Source organism: Tachypleus tridentatus, chromosome 3, assembly GCF_004210375.1.
Source record: "Tachypleus tridentatus isolate NWPU-2018 chromosome 3, ASM421037v1, whole genome shotgun sequence".
NCBI classification, from domain to species: domain Eukaryota; kingdom Metazoa; phylum Arthropoda; class Merostomata; order Xiphosura; family Limulidae; genus Tachypleus; species Tachypleus tridentatus.
In genome coordinates this window covers 92198779-92220632 of record NC_134827.1, presented here as the reverse complement: position 1 = coordinate 92220632, position 21854 = coordinate 92198779, and the positions used below count along the sequence as shown (strand labels likewise).

Below are 21854 nucleotides of genomic sequence, written 5' to 3'. Positions count from 1 at the left end.
TCCAGCTTTCTGATCTTCATACGGTTACTTTCACAAAAATGTAATTTGAAAACTTTGTGAGAGGAGAATACTTGAATCAATGTTTCTATTTGAAAAATGTATATAATATAACAGCAAACGTTAAGGTAATAATGTGGTGTTATTGTTAAATGTTTCTACGAGTTTTATGTGCAACTTTCATTGACCTTTTGCAAAAAAAAAAAAGAAAAAGTTGCTGTACTTATTTCAAGATCTTCTAGGCTTAGCTCATCCTGGAATGATTTGTGATCCATACAGTAGTTGCGCTATTGTTCAGGACAACGGTTTGGGTGCAGCCTTTACTATTGCACATGAGTTGGGACACATGTAAGTAATATCAGCATTTCAATCAATATTTCTCAAAGCAACAGAAGACCTAATATTAATTACGAGCTAAATATCTAGCTCGTAATAATACTTATTTTGTACTAAAATACACGTTTCTTCTAATAATTTTAAATAGCATAAAATTTAATCTTATACTAGTATTATTATACTTACATTTGATTTAAGTATTATACCATATTATAAATTATATATATATGTATGTGTGTGTGTTTGTGTACTTAGAATTTTGGATCTGAAAAGAAGTTTGAAACTAATCCACCATGAATCTTATTAGCAATAAATCCTTTAAACGTTTATGTTCGGAACAGAGCAGACCTAACTTTCAGTTTTCCAAAAAAAATGTTTGATCTAAACTTTTAATTGTACACTCTCGGGTGTTTGAAGCTTTCTTTTCCCTCTTATTCGAATTACGCCTAACCTTTAGCTGGTAAGTACAAGTGTGAACTCCTTTCTACTTCAAGTAAATGCAAATTTTGTGCATATCATTCCTTTTGGGAGTTTAATTACCATAGTATCCGTTAGAAATAATAATTATCTCGTTTTCTGGGAATTTTTTTTCCTCATTGTAGTTATACAGTTTTTGGGTTTGTTTTTTTTTCAAATTGTGCACCTAAATAATTTTCACATAGATGATTTGTGCTTTTAATTGATATTTTTACTCTGGCGGCCTAGTTCTTGGCGTGCAGGAATATGAATTCAAAAGCTTTTGCACTTCTAATTCCTTCACAAATAATATATTTTAGTATCAAGTACAGATTTTGCGTATCTTGTGTAGAATTTGCATAAATGTTCATCTTTGTACTCTCTCCTAGAGAGAGAATTTAAGGCTATATAGGTTTATAGTTACGATGAACTCTCAAGTTGTGTTCGCGTAGTGACAGTATCATGTTACATACTTGCTCAAACTGCTTCAAGTTTCTGTCTTTCTGACTATACAACTGAGGAACATGAGTACTAAATCCTTATTATGTTTTACTGATTTCACATGTCGTACTATTTTTATTATTATTTACTAACAATCAGTAGCATGCTTAATAAAACAACCTAATTAGAATATCAGTTGTCATTGTAGGTCAGTTCTTTTATAATGACAGATTCGCTACACCTTTACATTAAGCGATATCTAAAGCAATTTTAATGATGGCAAGTAGGACTAAAAATCTTATTTGTCTTTCCAATTATACTGCCAATTTAACAAGCGATATCTGATTTAACCAGAGCTCATTCGCTAAACTGATCTCAGCCAAGTAAATCCGGGATTTTCTTATTTCCTGCAATTTTGTTAAGATATTTCATTTTTTATGACAAATTCAATGGTGAGGGACAATCCTGATGTACAGAAATACAAAGATACAGTGATTTATTTATGGTTAGTGAGAGCAAGACTTCACTGATAACTAGTTCTGGATACCAATTGTTCTAATACGGGTTTACTGAGAACACTCTGCTTTTCTTTAAAAATGTGTCAACAAATCGTTTCTAACTCCGTGACAAATGTCAGAAGTGTCAATTTCGAAGGTGATCTGCAAATATAAGATCTCAAAATTCTCTGAATGTTGTTAATGCAGTAGAATGTGACAACAACGAAATATACGCGACTGAAAAAAGTATGTCGTAAAAAACGTTAGCGAAGGTTTATCTGTAACGATGTAAATGAACGCCCGAAGCGAACAACAACATCCACGTTTCGAACGCCCGAAGCGAACAACAACATCCACGTATCGACTGTGTATTATCAAGGAGTTTCCTAATCACGGTGAAGGAAGAAAGCTGAGGGTCAATACTCAGTGTTGGCAATCTGTTTACCTTGTTTGGCTTGGTTTAACTGATGACAGCTCACCTAAACCACTCAACTTTGACATTGTGAACTATTTGTCCATACAGCGTTTAATCTTTCCAACTGCAGTAAGGTGCGTGAAAGATCCAATCCGATAATTTGGCGAGGACCATTCTCACAGAGCAAACTACTGTACATTTCTTTGATTAATTAAGAAACCAATTGTTTAGTTTTCTATCCTTACGGTTTTCGTCCCTGTTTATATGTATACAAAATGTTACTAACGTTGTTTTAGAACAGAAGAAAAACATAAAAAAGAGTATAGGGGTTTTACCAGCTTAAAAGCTCCATATCGAGAGATATATCAGTAAAATTGTTAGCCCAGTAATCTCAACTTAATCTTGTTTTAGTACTGCCTTACAAGAAAGGTGTTGTATGGGGTGAAATAAAAACAATTATGTATAGGAGTCAAACAATATTTTAAATACTGTTTCCTATAAGTGGTGAGCCGTTATTAAATAGAGAGTTAAATAAACATATGTATTTTCAAGGACAAACTTTTATTGATCAACAAATCGTGTCAAATGGGAAAACGCTGCAACTTAGTAAAAGCACTAGTATACGACCTTTGTGACACTGATAGAACAGCACAAGTAAAAGTCAATAAAACTATATCTAAATCATTCAATATAACTGCAGGAGTGCCCCAAGGATCAGTCCTTTTCCACTACTATATATTATTTTGTAAGCGACATACCGTTCCCCAATTTAACATACACGCATAATTCACAATACGCAGACGACATCGCTATCTGGAGCACCTCCAGAAACCTAGTAATGGCCATGTCTCGCGTGCAAGGATCACTTAACAACGTCTCAACCTGGAGTAACAAGTGGAGAGTAGTTTTAAATCCAACCAAAACGCAAGCAACCACCTTCTACAGGAAACTAAAAAAACAAAGAAAAAATCTGGAAAAGTAAAATTATTACTCGGAAACACGCCCATTAACATGAGCAAAAACATCACTTTCCTTGGCATCACTTTCGACACAAAACTAACATGGAAAAACATGTTAACAGCATACACTCATCAATTAGAAAACGCATTTCACACTTAATGACTCTAACCAGCAAACACTCAAAATGTTCACCAAACACCATTATCCAAATATACAAGGCTTACATCCGTCCACTAATAGAGTATGGATGTCAAGTAACATACAATATGTCAAACAACACACTCCCGAAAATCCAAGTTCATCAGAAGAGAATACTAAGATCTGCATTCAGTCTACCGTCATTCACGCCAGTAAATTATATACATCAAATCAGTAACTTACCAACACTAAGAAATAGACTAACGGAAATATCACACAAATATTATTTAAAAGCAGAAAATAGAAACAAACTAACGGCATCACTCTATAAATTAACGAGTGCACCAACCAAATTAATTTCACTATACAACATGTTTCAGGAATCACACACAACAGAGTACTTAAAGGGCAAAACTCACGTAAATACTATGTATTTTCTTATTCAGGTCTCGGGCCTTAAACTTTCGGCGCCTGTCCTGTGAAAGTGAGTTTTTCTCGGGGCGCTCCCGTTTCCTCTCACAGCAAAAACTTAGGCATTGGATCTTCAGATCCCAGTCTAGGCAACTTTATTGCCATGCCCTGAATCGGGTCGTTTATTTTCACATTTACTATGACATCTGCCTTTCGGGACGGGATCTGGCTGTTTTCTCCGGTGCTACCTTTGCCTCGTTCATGAATAATATTAATTATGACCAACTTCACTCCTTCTCCCAAAAAAAGAGTTAAAATAAAACCAGCTAAATTCAAGAACCTTCCACGAAAGGGGACGAAGAGGAACCACAACGTTCCTGAACACCCCAGTTGGAGAGAGAATTCTTCTTCTGACTTCTCTCTCTCTAAACTAAACCCCTGCCACGTTAGTTTGCGTTTTTGCGTTTGCGTTTTGTGACATTCAAGTCACAGTAAACCTTAGCCCGGCATGGTCAGATGGTTAAGGCACGTGACTCGTAATCTGAGGGTCGCGGGTTCGAATCTCCGTCACACCAAACGTGATCGCCTTTTTAGCCGTGGGAGCGTTATAATATTACGGTCAATCCCACTATTTGTTGATAAAAAAGTAGTCCAAGAGTTGGCGGTGGGTGGTGATGACTTACTGCCTTACACCGCTAAATTAGGGACGGTTAGCGCAAAAAGCCCTTGAGTAGCTTTGTGCGAAATTCAAAACAAACAAACAAACAAACACAATAGTTCACGTTTTACTGTCGTTACGGCTGTGAGCGATGGCACCATTTTCGTCCTGTCTTTTCTGTGGCTTTACCCCTAAAGTTCGACTGTCATTGGCGATGGTGATTTTAATTTACTAGATTTAATACATAAAGACTGTCGACAAAGTCACGAGAAATGCTTAACGATCGATAGTAGTTTAGCTTCAAAGTTCACGTTTTTTCCAAAACCTCACACTTGCCACGAGAAGAAATATCAGTTGGAGCTTAGCCTATTCAGACTTTATCTCTTCATTCTTTCAATCATTGGAAGTAGCGTTAAGACTTTTCACTTCAGTTTTCTAACTATTTTAGATGCTTTTATCAGTTGTATTTCCAGTTTTTTAAGACAGTAACGTAAACACTGTTGTAAAGTGGAGTTACTAGATATTGCCTCCTTTGTTAGTATTTAGTTTAACAGATTCATTGAAAAGACAGTATTTAATTTACATTCAGACGATTAGGATGTAAAATTTCACAGTGTTATAAAGGCACTTCAGTAACAAATTTGTAGAATGAAGAGATTATTACCACAACTATGTTACATGAATGTTACTTACCATATTTAGTTTCCAAAATTAAGTTTTCAGTCTGTTTTTTAACGTTTTATTTTTCTTTAATGTTAAAGTTCAGAGCGTGATTTTGATTTCTAGTGTACTTCATCAGAACTTCGTTCAACGAAATATTTTCTTCTAGGTTAGGAATGCCGCATGATGACCATTACAAATGTAAAAACCACAGAGATGACCAAAATGACGGTAACCATTTGATGAGTCGTGTTTTGGATTACTCCAGAGATCCTTGGGGATGGTCAGGCTGTAGCCGATGGTACCTCACAGAATTTTTGGAGTAAGTTATTAATTTTTGATACAATTTTAATGTTTACTCCCACAGTGTTGAGATTGATAATAAATCAGAAGAAAATGCTTCAAATGTATTGATGTTTTTTTATATTTTTCTACATTAATATTTTAATTTCTTGATTGATAAATTACCACTCGGAATATCTTTTACTGCAGCTACACACAGAGGCACTTTTGAGCAAAACTGTACAGGACAAATAATTATAAAAACGAACAAATTAATAACGCCGCTGCTATATAGTATTCGAAACGTTCATAAATGTAAGCTGATTGTATTAAATAAAAGCCTCTCATACGTGTGATTTACAGGTCATCACGGTAACAAGCCTGTAGTCATGTTTTTCTCTTTTCTTGTGTTGATGGTTCTCGATGAACAATGTAACTTCCCAAAATAGGTCTAACGCACTGACAAATGGTTAATTGAATTGTGAGTTTCATTCGTGTACCTTTTTAGTAACTTAAAATGCCTGCTGAAGAAAAGTATAGTAGCAGCAATGTTACACGCTATTTAAAAACCTGTATAAATAAAGGTTCAATGTGATGAACAAAATAAAATCACTATATCCTGGTGTGGCGTTAAAAGATTTGGCAAACTTGTATAATTGCTAAATGGAAAAAATAAGCTTTTACATTGCACATCCAAGCAAAATTGGCATCTGGTAAAATCCTAGAATGCGTTCCATTTAATAATTAGAACAGTGATGTATGATTTGGAAAAATCCCTACAAAGAGATTGGTTTGCCTACAAAATGATGCCTAAAATAAAAAAATGTTTTCGATTATCTAACTTTGAAAAATCGTTGTAAACTAATGTGATTTGGAATTGCAGCTTGGAATATTATAATGAATTAGGAAGAACAGTTACAGACAAAAATTATTATATTGAAAAATGGAGACACCATGGATCTTAAAAGCTTACAAATGCCGTAATAGCTCCTGGATTTTAGAGGTAACTAGCATTCTATACTATTCTATTCAAAAATCAAACCAATGTTCACTTTTAATTCGTCATTCTGTTAGTTTCATTGCTGGTTTAATTAAATAAAAAAAATATTTTGGAGTTATAAGATCATTTATTTCTAGTTTTAAAATGTCTTCTTTACACCTATATGCACTACAACACAAACCAAAACTAACAGTACAAAGATACAAATTGTTGAATCATAAATTACTAGCCGTGGCGCCAGTGCATTAGATTGGCGTGTGACGTATTCAGAACGTCATATCTACACCCTGCGTGTTTGTAAACAAACACACTTCTTCGAGAACATTTTAATAAATTGTTATCAATTTCTGGTCACATATGACAGCTCTTTACTTGAATACTCGGTAGATACTTGAAACGCTGATAATACAGAACTATTTCTGACGCTATTCATCACTTTATAACTCCTTAATACAGAACTATTTCTGACGCTATTCATCACTTTATAACTCCTTAATACAGAACTGTTTATAACGCTATTCAACACTATAACTCCTTAATACAGAACTGTTTATAACGCTATTCATCACTTTATAACTTCGTAAGCGTTAAATATGTATGTGACCTCTTCACCTTTGTTTTGCTCCACTATACGCAGCAAATTCAGCTGCCCAATTTCTTTTCTGTACATTCGAACAGTGAAAAATAGTTTTCCGTGACGGGAAGCGAAAGCGAAACGGTTAAATCGTGACCCCTACTGCAAAACTACATGCACACAAGATAAAATCATTTCGCAAAGTCAGGGTTTGCACATCACATAATAAAGAAGAGTTTTCAGTATCTTACATATAAGCAAGTGTTTCATTATTGTATGATATTCCAGTCTGTAACGTGAACTTGTATGGCGTGCGACCTCTAGTAACGAACGTTCTGTTAAGGTTACAGAGTGAAAATTAGATTAAAAAATTGAATTAATTAAAAAATTACAGTGTCATCCCTTCTCCTGGGGTCATAGTTCTTGCATGAGAAGAGCTTTTATTAATTTTCTGTCACTTTACTTGGTGTCTTTAGTAAGGATTTGTATGGAAAATGGTGTTTACAAGTCAGATGTTATTTGTTCATGATTAGTTAAAAATGACTCGGCATGGCCAGGTGGTTAGGGCGCTCGACTCGTAATCTGAGGGTCGCGGGTTCGAATCCCGTCACAACAAACATGTTTTGCCCTTTTAGACGTAGAGGTGTTATCATATGATAGTCAATCCCACTATTTGTTGGTAAAAGGGTAACCCAAGTATTGGCTGTGGGTGGTAATGACACTTGCCTTCTCTATAGTCTTAGGCTGATAAATTAGGGACGGCTAGTGCAGATAGACCTTGTGTAGCTTTCCACGAAATTCCAAAAAACAAACAAACTAGTTGAAAATGGTCTGCAATTGTGATTTTTTCGTATTGTTGTTAATAAAGAGCGTAAATATGTTCTCCTATGTTCGAGTGTAGGTTTTTTTAGTTTCTGCTATCTAGCAGTGATGGCAGATGTTACATATAAACTGGTAAAAAAAACATTGGAGACGAATCATTCTGGCTGTAAACGAATAATTAACACTCTATTATTTTTCTTCTATTAATATTGTTTTTGTTGCATAATAAGTTAGTTAATTAGATGTTGATTCATTGTACTCTGTTCGTGAATGTATGAGGGGGGGATTGTTATATTCTTCGAGCCTGGCATGATCAGATGGGTTAAGACGTTTGACTCGTAATTTGAGGGTCGCGGGTTTGAATCCCCTTCGCACCAAACATGATCGCCCTTTCAGCCGTGGGGGCTTTATAATGTGACGGTCAATCCCACTATTCGTTGGTAAGTAGCCCAAGAGTTCGCGGTGGGTGATGATAACTAGCTGGCTTCCCTCTAGTCTTATATTGCTAAATTAGGGACTGCTAGCACAGATAGCCCTTGAGTAGCTTTGCGCAAAATTAAAAATTAAACAAAAACAAAATATTATTCGATTCTAACACTTATGATGTGTCGTAACATTGATACTTATAGATTCTTCCATCGTTGAAGATGTTTGTTTTTGGAATATCGCGCAAAGCTACACGAGGGCTATCTGCACTAGCCGTTCCCAGTTCAGCAATGTAAGACTAGAGGGAAGGCAGCTAGTTATCACCAACCTCCGCCAATGCTTGAACGACTCTTTTGTCAACGAATAGTGGGACTTACTGTCAGGTGATAACGCTCTCACAGCTGATACGACAAGCATGTTTGGGATGACGGGTATTCGAATCCGCGATCCTGAGATTGCGAGTTGAGTGCCCTAATTCCCTGTCAGTGTCGGCCATGGAAGCCGTTAGAATAAACCTTCCTTAGATTACCTTTGATTTCAGTATCCGGTTGTGAAATACAATATAAACAATAATGTTATTTTTATTTTTATACGTTTTCAAACGTTTGATATTTCCAGCTATATAGTCATGATAAGGTAAGACACCTGCTAATGTGTCTAAATGTGTGCAATTGTTCTCTTCATGTAGTGTATGTTATGTTCCCGTTCTTTTTTGTTATTGGGTTTGTTTTTATATTTACTCCACGTTTTAGTGACAATATGTTTAGGGACGAGACATGGGTAATAAGTGTAGTGACATTGGTTCCATTTCTCGTTGAACATTACTGCCACTGTTGTAACTGCATAATAATATAAGTTTTTTGTTGAGTGGAGTGACCTGAAATTTATGAAAGGTATTCTTGTTAGAAACGGTGAAGTTTCTTTCTCTTGTTATTTACATGTAATTTAAAACCTCGTTTTCATTCTATTTTGCATGAGTATAATCTATGTTAGAGTGAATGATGTTCACGTGATGTAGAAATGCCCAATGATCGTTGTCTTCATATTTACAAAATACGTCGTCGGTCGATGATGTATCTTAACCAGTGTGTGGAAGGGTGTAGAGTTGTGTTAATAGAGGACAGTTACCTGCTGATGGCTATACGAGTGGCCTAAACGTTGTACTAAAATTAAACAAAAATAAACAATCCACTCATAAGCTGTGCCTTTGGACTTTTATTTAAAGAGTACAGTGGATTTATTCTTCTCGCAATAAGGTATATCACGCGTTTTATACCTTTTTTAATGATACAGAAATATTCAAATATTTCGATTATTTAATTTTCACCCTGTCATGGCGGCAACATGTGATATAGAAAATTAATACTACTTTGCACTAGTTAATTTCCTTCTTTGTTCCTTTTAGCAAGTGAAGTTTTCTCTGCCTGTAAATATATTTTAGTAGTAGATGCAGCATCTAGGGCGAAAGAGTTAGTACTAAAACATATTTTCCTGGTCTGTTATGACGTTGACTAAAAGTGACATCTGACCAATGCTGTCAGAGAACAAAGAACACAAAAAGATGCCATCCACTGAATAAAGAAAGTGAGTTTACATTCCAGATCCGAGCAGACTTGCTTGGTTCAATTCTGTAGTGGTCGATCTACAGAAAATACCTGGATCGTTTTTTGTTTTTGAAGTCTTATTTGGTTCCACAACATTTCTTCCTCAGAGAATGAAGAAGAAGAAAATCGCACACTCGCTTGTTTTCTTTTTATTGTCAGATAAAAAATATTTTCATTTGTGCGTAACGTGTCCAGCTTAATTGTGTTTGCACTAAAGAGAAATTTTAGTCCAATTATCTCTTTCTCGAAAACCTTCATAAATTATTCGCAAAGTCTGTATTGATTGCACATTCGTCTTTCTAACACTTGTTTAGAAAAATTTAATCTGCAAATACCATAGTTTCTTATACCAATAACTTTAAAGCACTAAAACTTCACAAGATATGTATTGTGTATAGTACAGGTCAGGGGGATTGTCTAGTGGACACACCGTCAAAAGATTATATGATAGAGAAATATTCTTACCCTCGCCAACGTCCAGGAGAACTGTATGACATGGATGCACAGTGCGAGTTTGTCTTCGGACCAGGTTACAAGATCTGTCCTGAAAAACCTGTGTGTAAACTCTTATGGTGTACCAGGGACTCGTACACTTTCAAAGGATGCCAAAGCCAGAAAGTACCATGGGCAGATGGGACTCCATGTGGGCGAAATAAGGTAGTATAGTCATGTTTAAAATACATTTGATCTAATTTCATATGATATATAATGATGTAAAATAATGAATAATTACTACAGATGGAGAAAATGTCAATGTTTATATTTCTTCATTATGCATACATAAAAATGTAATTGTATGTTTGGTATTAGAAAAATTGTATAAATGAAACTAAGATAATTTTAATGACTATTAAATCAGAGAAGATACAGAAACTGCAGTATTTGCGGCTACCTAATAAAACAATTTTAGATTTTTGGCGACAGTTTCTTTTGCATTTTCGTAAATGTTTCACTGCACTGTTTAATTATATTAAATTTCTTTCTCCACTGCCCCCAGTGGCTAAGCGGTATGTCTGCGGACTTACAACGCTAAAATCCGGATTTCGATACCCGTGTTGGGCAGAGCACATTGTGTAGCTTTGTGCTTAATGCAAAACAACAACAATATTTCTCCACGATACGTGTACTTTGTATTTGTTTGAAATATTTATTTATCTCCTTTTATACAGGCCAGGCATGACCTAGTGGTCAATTCATCAGCCTGTGAATCGAAAGGTCCAATATTGTAGTGGCGATAAGTAAATGGACACTTCACTTCCAATTTTGGAAATGTTATAACTGCAATAACCAACTTAGTTAAGAGTAGCCATTTAAGCGACAGACGCTGCTGACTAGTTGTATTTCTCTAGTCGCAGTCCTAAAATAGGAATGCCTGTATCTAAACTGTGTTGTAATGTGCTCTGGTCAGTTAGTCCGGGTCGGCTGGTAAATATTTTATAAACTATCTGGTGCAATTAAACCAAACTGTTTCCACTAGGATTTATTGATGAATTTGCTGTGTACATTTATAATGTTTCATTAGCAATGCAGTAAAGGAAACTGTGTGGATTCTACCACGCTCAGTAACCGTGAACCAGTGGATGGTCAGTGGGGTAAATGGCAACCATTTGGACAATGCTCCCGGGAGTGTGGTGGAGGAATACAGAGTTCTTCTCGGGAATGCAATAACCCAAGGTAAGTGTATATTCGAGATATTCATTTGAGGTCCAAAGTATTTTTGGTACCGCACAGTACGAAATAGTTGTTTGAATAGAAACAAATTGCACATTTCTTTCCGTACCATAGGTATATTTCAATAGTAAAAATGCTAACAGAAATGCGTACAACCACATAATTTCTTTTTTCCTGAAAAGTGTGAAGAAAACGTTGTAATGCTATTTGTGAATTCCATTTTTTGCTAGTCATGCAAAAACAGGACTTGTTTTCGTTACTTAACTTATGTCTCACGTTTCTTCACCAAACATATCTAATCAGTAGCGAATGATTCAAGTAACTTAAATTATTTTTCCTTCAATACGTGACTTCACCTGTTCCATTTGTATTCAAGATGCGTAGGAAGAAAATTAAGTCAGTGCGACAATCCGTGACATTGAAACAACAACACCAGGATATTTTCAAATAGCATGTTGAGGTTACCTTCTTTTCACATTTTGGTAAGAGAAAAAAATGATTTTTTCCGGTATGTCCAGTCTCAGTAACACTTTCTGTCCAAGTGCTCTGCTACTGCGACAGTTGCTCTTGAGGGTACAGATATTATTGTCTCACCTAAATATTGAGTTGCAATCTCACGAACGGTTTTGTCAGCTGTGAGTTCTAAGCTAACTTCAAGGATTCAAGACGATTTGTTCTTTTGATATATATTTTCTGTCGTTAACAGAAGATGTGCATTTTGTCATACATTCTTGACCGTTTATGAGCAGTTTCAAAGAGCGCTTCGAGTCCTCGGTATTATGTTCAACTACAGAACTTTGTTGTTCTCCAGTGAGATTGTTTATATGCGAATTCCCTGTGTCATAAGATGTATTTGAAGCAGAAGTCCTATAGTTTCTTGCAAACTTAACAATTGCTCCGACTCAAATTATCTCCTGCTACAACTTCACAAAGTGTTATCTACGAACGATAGTTTTAGATGCGGTGGACTTGTTCAGAGGTGACTCCTTGCTACATATAAATATAGTGCCCGCAGTCTACTTTTTGTTACTTGGGCTTCACTTTGCTATCAGGCATTTCCATAGCTTAGGACAGTACTTCTCAACTGGGTGAATGAGATCACAATCACGGGGAATAATTATTACAATAAATTCAAGAACAAATAGTCATTAGTTATTAAAAAGTATCTTTGTGTAATTTGATGCATATTTAAGTCATAATAAATAATTTTGCATATTAAGTTAGTACTATTTTGAACAACCTTTAGGGAGAAAAAATTTCAACACAACTGAACTCATTAAGATATATGTGGTTAATATTTAATGACAAATCATGAATATCAAGTCGGTTCTACTACGTATCTAAATACAAATATTTTCTGTAAGGACTCATTTGCGATTTGATCATTTTGTGCTAATATTAGAGTAAAATTGCAAAAACAACACTTATGGACACTTTGGGAAACTTTTAACATATAATAATTTGTTCTAAAATGCTTTATTCCGTAGAACTGCATTAAAAGTAAAGATATATGAACGTTAAAGTTGCTAGGTATCTTACTTTTCTAGATGGCCCGCCATGGCCAAGTGGGTTAAGGCGTTCGACTCGTAATGTGAGGGTTGCGGGCGTTGTAAGTAACGGTAAATCCCACTATTCGTTAATAAGAGTAGTAGCCCAACAGTTGGCGGTGGGTGGTGATGACTAGCTGCCCTTCCTCTAGCCTTACACTGCTAAATTAGGGACGGCTAGCGCAGATAGTTCTCGTGTAGCTTTGCGCGAAATTAAAAAAACAAACAAACAGCAACAGACAATTGTTTTATTTATTTATTGTTAAAATCTGGTGCAAGTAACTCACGATATTTTTTACATGGATTAATTTTTATTTTAGTATTAATAGTTATTGGATTCCTGCCGTTTTATTACTGCAGATACATGTAGGCCTAAATTTACAACGTTAAGCCTAGCACTGCAAATATACAATCTCACACTTTGTATTTTTAGCTTTCCCGAACTTTTAACAACTAGACATACTGGTGATTTTAAACTTTAATGGAATTAAATGCTTGATATCATAAGGATTACCAAACATATAACATTCAAAATTAACATCATGCAACAGATCTAATGTACACGTGAAACACTGGCAAAATAATATTTTTACTACAAAATAAAAATCCAAATAATAATAGTAGATGTTTGAATTATACTGTAACTTTTGTTTTTCTAAAGAAACGTCAATAATATTAACAGGTAAGTTAGGTGTTTTGTATTGTTACAGAGCAGAAATGCCACGTTTTAAGGTTCGAAACGTAGCTTGTGCTTTGATGTCCAAAAAGTGAATAAATAAATAAATAAAAGATTAATTAATTAATTAAAGATGAAGAATATATGAGTGCGTGTATATGAAAGAAAAATATACAAGTTAGATCACGCATACTCACCTTTGCGAGTTCCCATATAGACAGCTATAGCTAAGTTAGTATTTGTTTTGTTTCCTTCGGATGAATTGCACCAAACATATAGATCAGTTTATTTTCACCCTGTTGTCTCGTCTTTTTTTTTTTTTACTGTCAATAAATGACGGAAGTTCATGTTTCTGAAATGACTAATGTTATGGCCATTATTATGAACTGTTTAGCTACAGATTTGTCAGGATCATAATTCTTGCTGCTAGGGATGTGCTCGTGTGCTCATTCAGACAACATCCAACATGTTTCTATAATGTGATCCTACATGGCCAGGTGGTTAGGGCGCTTGATTCGCACTCTGAAGGTCACGGGTTCGAATCTCCTTAACACCAAAAATGCTCACTCTTTCAGTTTTGGTTTCGTTATAATGTTACCATCAATCCTGCCATTCGTTGGCAAAAGAGTAGACCAAGAGTTGGTGGTGGGTGGTGATGACTAGCTGTTTCCCTCTAGTCTCACACTGCTAAATTAGGGACAGATAGCGCAGATAACTCTCATGTAGCTTTTCGCGAAACTTAGAACTAGCAAACAAACAATTCTTCAACGTACAGTTTTCCACAATATAAACAAGTTATACAATGATTAAGGCACTTGGATGTACAAGTGAACAACTATTTGACTGTATACATGAAGTTTGGTCCTAATACAGAAGTACTGGTGTTGACGTAACAGCATGTGCTGTAAAGAAAAATCGTTCCATTTCATTTTTTGTTTTTATTGTACCACAATTTTGTTTAGGTAATATTAGGACGAGCACCTTCGGTGACAGGGATTGGAACTCTTTACCTTCAGATTTTGACTTGATCGTCCTAACCACCAGGTCATGACAGGATTAATAGTAAGAGTAATAATATTGAAATTAAATTATTTGGATTTGGTGCTAAAACTAACACTAAACTAAGGAGTGGTTGCTGTCGTATCTTACCTACTTGTTGTCAGTGGTTCGAAATTAGAGACTACATTTCCTGGATTGGTACTGACAGTTGTAGAGAGTCAAGATTATTTTGTAACCTGTACTGATCTCCTGTAACATGTAAACCAAATCGCATATATTCTATTAGCTTTATCTAGCAGTTAATATAAACTCTTGTTTTGAACGAAATGGTGAATAAATATGGAACTTTTGCCATTTATGCATTTCTTAACTAACTTTTATTATCTTGGGAGATTGGACTTTGAATTGTATTGATTACTGCCATCATATTTCTTCCTGTTTTTTTTTTTAGAATTTTTACGATCCAAATTTGCATATTTTTAAATTCCAGATTTTTTTAGTTATATTTTTTTGCTGGCTTTTTTATATTTAACTATGGGCATAGGATTACTTGATATGGTAGCTAACTTTGTACATAATAATGGTTATGCACATAGCTAGAAGCTAGCTGATTCGGTTCATGATGATTTACTGTAGCTATTGGATATTTGATCACATTAGTTTGAGCCGTGAAACATTAAGCTGTAACTAGAGATTATCAAAGAAATCTGTTTGAGAATATAGTGAGGATTTATAATTTCTGCCTAACTAAATTCTGTAGGTATAATGCATAGCAATGAATAAATATATGCCTTTTCAAAGATATTGCTTTAAGTAAACTTTTGTGAATTTTAAAGTAATTATTTTACTTTTACTACTTCATACATAATACAGGGATTGGCTCACTGAGGACATCAGTTGTACCGTGTATAATGTATTCACTATGTACTTGTTACAGTCGTTTAATGTTCATCTGTCATTGGCTGGCAATTCTTGTCTAACTCTGTACTTAAGCTAACTTAAAGGGATAATGAATTGTGATTTATCTTTTCTAGCTTATGAAAAATTGGGGGAAACAAATCGACTTTTCAATACACCTACCATTTTTACAGCACCTTATTTGGTATTGTGCAAAAGGTTTGGGTTAATATGTACCAAGCCGTTTTTGTTGTGGGCTGGCAAGATAATACTAATATTACAAGCTGGCCATTTTAAGCGGATTTCCTTTTCCTTGTTAGTCTAACACGCATCTTTCATGTGCATTTTTATGTGTACAGCCTTAGCAGTCAATACTAACGGTTTAGAAGTGTTTGAACTGAATCTTCACTGCTTAAGATGCTTTTTGGCCGAATCTCCTATCAGGTTTTTGTGCAATACCTTGCGATCACTGTTATGAACCTTTATAATAGTTCATGATAAATGTAGCACACGTAATAAAAATAGTTGTCCTCATGTCATACGTTTTTTGTTGTTGGTATTTTTTGGCACACGGATATTGGTACTTGATTAAAAAGTTGTGAACGAATTTGAAAAAGAAAAACAATTTTGATCGGATTATGCTAATTGCGAGGTTTAATCTATAAACACTTGTGTGCGTCTTCTGTTTAACATAACATGAAATGGTTGTGGTTTTTGCATCAGATATTTGACAACAGCAACAACAAAAGTCAGCCGTTTTTATTTCTGTTTATGCAAGGTTTTTAACGCTAAAATTCGGAGTTCGAAATATTGTGTATCCTTGCTTTGAAATAAATCATCTGTGTTTTTGAAAGATTTTTTTCATCAATTTTCCCGTTTTGTTTTTTTTACAATAATTTACAACAGCTGGGACATATGTAACATTACTGATGAAGCTGTTTAACGTTCATGAAATTATGTAACGTTGTTAACTACGAAGGGCAACGTTTTGGAAAGCTGCATTAACTAGTTTCTCTTGACTAGTCCAACAAAGTTCAAATACGAGAATGATGTAAAAACACCTAACGTGATACTTAAAACTATGATTTCACTGACACGTTAACGAAAGTGAGTTTTGAAGTTTTACGGCAAACATACTAAAATTTACCATTAAATACAGGTAAACATCGATATAAAACGCATCGATAAAGCGCGATAATCAGTTGGGCGCGATGGGGTCTTAGGCCCCAAATTTTTTTAGGTTTCTACAGAGGCCGCCGCTTATATCGGTATAAGGCGCAATCAGATACAACGCGGTCGAATTTTTTTGGACCCCAACTAGCGCCTTATATCGATGTTTGACTGTATAAAGTCAAGTTACTGTGATATTTACAAACGCCTTTAGGTATAGTGTGATTAGAAAATTACGAGTTAAAGACTTATTTCATCCTTGACTTTTGATTTGAAATTTGTTTACAGCAATGTAAATTTATTATAAATTTATAAGTTGAAGGATTTTGCAACGCTTCACTGGTTATTATAAAGTTATTTTAACAAAGCTGATTGTTATAATTATATAATTTAAACATCTCGATATTTTTGTTTCAGGGCCTAATAATTTAATAATAGAAATTTAGCTTATTTAGTAATATGTATCAAAAGAATAAATAAATAACGCACATCAATACACAATTAAGAATATTTTTTTTTTTTAAATTCAGACCTGAATTTAAAAATGTTTTATGTGTTGTTTATTAGTTATATTAACATTATACACATGTGCCAAGGAAATAACATCTTAGTTGCGTGTATTGTACTGGATGTTTTTGTATGTTTACTATTGACATAAAATATTAATTTCCAACGTAAATTTTGATCATAGTGCACCATATACACATATGTTAACAATTTTTGTAATAAATGTTTGTCAATAAAACCGTTATTAACGATAATAAAAACTGGCGTTACATTATTTACGTTTTGCTTGTTTTGTTTAATAGTAAACTTGTACACTCTTCTGGGGTATAGAGTTGTCTACTTCTGCCTTTGGTGAAGTATCATATATAATAATAGATGGAGCATCCGTCTACTGTAAGGATATTATGTAAATTCATGATTAATGATAAGTTATCTCGGGACATGAAAATCTGATTCCCTTTTACGTAATTGTAAAAATCGCCCATAAAAGCTGCAAAACAAAATATGAAACTGCAAATTTGCATGTTTCTCCGCATGTCCCTAACAAACCTTCATGCCAAATTTGATAAAGATCCATTTAGAGGGGACAAAATAGTGGTTAGAAAACGCCCATAAAAACCGCAAAATGCAAGACTAAACATTTAGACCCAAAGAACCTCCATACCAAATTTGGTGAAGATCCATCCAGAGAGAGAGAAGTGGTGGTAAAACGCGCTTATAAAAACTTCAAAACTGAATGGAGCTGATGAATCACCAGTTTGCGTAAAGATCCATCCAAATCCTTCGAACTAGTTGCATGGACATCCAAAGAACATTATTCATACTACTTCATTCACAAAATCTATATAAATATAATAGTGATTATTGTAGCTCTTTAACACGTTGGCTCCCACACGACCCACCTGTGAGTCGTGTTCTATTTTCTTTTTTACAGGGCTACTTTTTTGCTGGGGCACAACAGATAGATATACACTTTTCCAAAGAAAAGTAATTATAAAATGACTAGTAAGATCCTGGAAAGAATCGGCAAAATAGGCTTAAGAGACAACATGTTAATAGAATATAACTAAAGCATTTAATTGTTTCAGTGTTTCAGTTATATTTTTTATTTCAATTTAAACTTCTAATATTTATATATTTGCTATTGGTTCATTTTATAGTCCTGCTAATGGAGGGCGCTACTGTGTTGGAAAAAGAAAACGCTACCGATCTTGCAATATTCAGGTACGTTAAATATATTTTTATTATTATATATGTTTTGTAATAGAAAGACAAGTTTTTGAGGTTCCTTTGTTTCTAATGAAGTTGCCATTACCCAGAATCATTAACTTAAGATATAGGTACAAAACCAGAGCAACTGATGCTTTTTTTTTTTAACATCTCTCCTCTTCTTCCCATCTAGGTTTCTAGTTTATCAACAATTGTATAGAAGGTGGTGATACGAAATTTATCTCTGGCATTCAGATCTACTTCTTGTGCATCTCCGTTACTGAGTACCTTCTTTCTGACTTGTTTGCGAGTTTGAGCTGCATTTTAATCAAAATTTGGTAGTATTTCCTTTGCAACTGCTTCAAATCTTTCAAAGTCATCCATTAAAGTGCGTAGTTGGTCAGCTAATGACCCATACAGATCTGCACATGTTTTTAAGTTCACATCCTTATTTTGCAGAACTTGACTTGTTTTATGAAATTTTTGCAAAATCTCATCCCACATGATCAACATAAAAACAAATTCTAGTTCTTGCACTATATTTGTAATATTGTCTACTTCTCTTCTAGTGTCTCCCTTTTGTGACAGGTCTTCAACTAGACATTCTGGTATCAGAGAGGAATTTTAACACACTTTCATTTTCAAGAAAAGATTGAAGAATTTTCCACTAGGTGGTTAAGACCGAAAAAAAATGTATAGAGCAAATGCATTGTAGAGAAAAATTAACTGCCACTTGACAGCAGTCAACAGCACTTTGGCCTACCAGATTTAGTGAATGGGTTGCACAGGGCACATATATGGCAAACTTATTTTCTTCTAAAATCTTTTGCTGCATCTCCTTATAACACTCAGACATGTTAGCAGAATTGTCGTGAAACTGACCCCTACATTTTGAAATTTAAATTTGCAAACTTCATATAAGTACTGCAATACCTGGTTTGTCATTTCCTTACCGGTATGGCTTTTCAGTTCCAGAAAGGTTAAAAAGCATTCAATAGGTTGCCCATCTTTTAAGTATCGAAGTGCAACACTTATGTGTGTATATATATGATAGATCTGGCGTCAAGTCAACTGACAAGCTAAAATAACCAAAAGTGTTTACTTCATCAACAGTGAACGCGTGGAACTTCTGAGCCATTGGTTCAATGATTTCTTCACAGGTGGTTTTGGACAAGGATTTCTTTTTCCAGAATTTCCATACCTCAAAATGTGCCCTGCTAAAAATGGATCAAACTGACCTTATGAGCTCAAGCAACCCTAAAAAATTCCCATTCTGCAGTGAACCAAATTTCATCTGTTCATCAAAAAGCAAGTCCACGTTCAGCTAACGTACAAATAACAGCTATTACACGCTCCAAGACATGTTCCCAGTAATTGCACTCTTTAATTTGTTTTTCCAACTCATGTCGCAAGCCTAAACCTTGTTTGCGAGTTTAAGTATGTTAGCATAGAGTCTCGGTGAGTGGTGCTTCTTTGATAATAATCAATTACAATAGTATTCGACCAGTCACTGAACTCTTCTCTTTCAATAAAATGCGAGGAAAAGTTTGGGGCAAAAAGTTTACAAACAAAGCATTAAATTATATTTAAGACCGAGCACCCTTGTATTTATACCTTAAGTAAATCTCAATTTCAAATCTGTTTATATTATTACATAATCACAAGGGAATACATACATGTCCAAATACTCTTACAGGTTACATGTAATCTATGACCAATGGCATTGCTACAGTGGCATTCCTTTCTAAATTTTTTCTTGGTATGATAAATTTCAAAACATGTACTCACACACAAAGGAGGTTTTTTGCAGCAAGTTGTTTGGAGCCAAAAAAATTACGGCTCAGAAAAGCTTCAGTGAGAAACACACTTATAAAAATATTACAAAACATACATGAATAATACAATACTAACGCACATAAAACTAACAAATGAAACAATAACCCAAATATAACTTATGAAAACAGAAGCCGAAAAATACATTAAACTAGCCACATCTCTGTACACATCTGTCACCATTTCGTTTGACTTATGTTTCTGTGGTATTATTATCCTATTTTTCTGTAGATGTGACTGAATAAAGTAGTAAAAGATAAAACAAAACAGTTCCACTACCTATAATTTCTTATAAATAGCCACAGTAGAAGGGATGATTGAGAAAAATATTTAATCTTCAAGATCAAACATCATAAAATACGATCATCTTTTACCTGAAGTTTTATCAACATTCTGTTCTGCTCTTTATAGTAATTTTTCGCAAATCAATGACTTTGTACTTCAGATACATAGTTTAGTAGTTTCTCGAAACTTTAGTCACTCACCGAGCCAAATAAAACTTTTTTAACAATACAGAGTAAAGTCGAACACGACAGATAAGGACAATTACAAAAAAATCGACTAAAGTTAACTGTGGCATGAAAGAGTTAAGGGCATTATAACTAGGGGGAAAACTTTGTGGTTCCCCCTTCCCTAAGCATGTGATATTTTGCTTAATGGTTAATCCAGGACTATGCAAAACGTAGGTTATGTGATGAAACATTACAAGTAAAATTAAATGTTATCATTTAGTTATTAGAATTTCACATGTACACTTGTGAAGCCTTGTAATATTTTTCATAAAATATTAGCTTGCAAAACTCATTTTTAAAGTGCTTAGACACTACACTGTTAGAACGGACGTGGCTCGTTGTTAGTGTGTCAGAATATGAATCTGATAGCCCATGGTTATTTTGCTGTTGCTACACAGTACTAGCTTTGATGACGTATGTGCATTACAATAGTTATGATCAAATCTTTGTTCGATTATAACGCGTCAAGAGTTGGCAGTAAATGCTGTTGGTTAGTTGGTTTCTTTAATCCATAAGTTGAAAGTTAGAGACGATTGGTGTAGATAAATAATAATTCAGGATGATGAGGAATCCACTTGAAATAAATAAATAAATATATACACATATTAGTGAAAATTAATACATTTTGATAAAGTTAAGAAAACAAAATCACAAGTAAGTCCTACGTTAAAAATAGCAAATCCAAACCTCTGACTAATTATATTAGTTTGTTATTTCTTAAAAAAAAACAAGCCGAAACAAAAATAAACAAAAAACGCTGCTCTCATTGAAAATATTCCAGGGTATAAACTATAAATTGAGTTTATAAAATGTATCCAAGGAAAACAAAGATTAAATCCCACATTATAGTTTGTACACTGGGATCTTTTCAATTAGTACAGCGTTTTTGTTCAATTAATTTTTGTTTCGACTTTTTTTTAAAGAAATGGCAAACCTATATATATATACATACAGTAGAAACGGCTGATATGATTATTAAAAAAAATTATTTAAAACTCAAATCAAATATCGCTTCGACTCCCTTAGGTTATCATCAGATTAAGACTGGCTTTCGAAAAAGGGGCCATTATTTATCAAGTCTGGTGGGGTCTTAAAACTAGGTAAATTATTAATATAGATGTTCTTTGGCGTTGGTTTAATGTGAATTTAAGTTCTT

At 34.3% G+C, this 21854-nt stretch overlaps 1 protein-coding gene across 3 annotated transcripts in view; it reads left to right on the top strand.

The window, feature by feature from the left end:
- Positions 1-21854, top strand: part of LOC143247473 (A disintegrin and metalloproteinase with thrombospondin motifs 9-like) — a 216168-nt gene that overhangs the window by 96712 nt on the left and 97602 nt on the right. For all 3 annotated transcript variants that reach the window (XR_013026563.1, XM_076495683.1, XM_076495682.1), the window contains exons 8-12: positions 240-345; positions 5139-5291; positions 10076-10334; positions 11200-11351; positions 18305-18368. Coding sequence is in view for 2 of the 3 variants with exons in the window: in XM_076495683.1 (XP_076351798.1) it covers positions 240-345; positions 5139-5291; positions 10076-10334; positions 11200-11351; positions 18305-18368 (734 nt within the window). In the remaining variant the exon portion in view is untranslated. The remainder of the gene's footprint in view (positions 1-239; positions 346-5138; positions 5292-10075; positions 10335-11199; positions 11352-18304; positions 18369-21854) is intronic.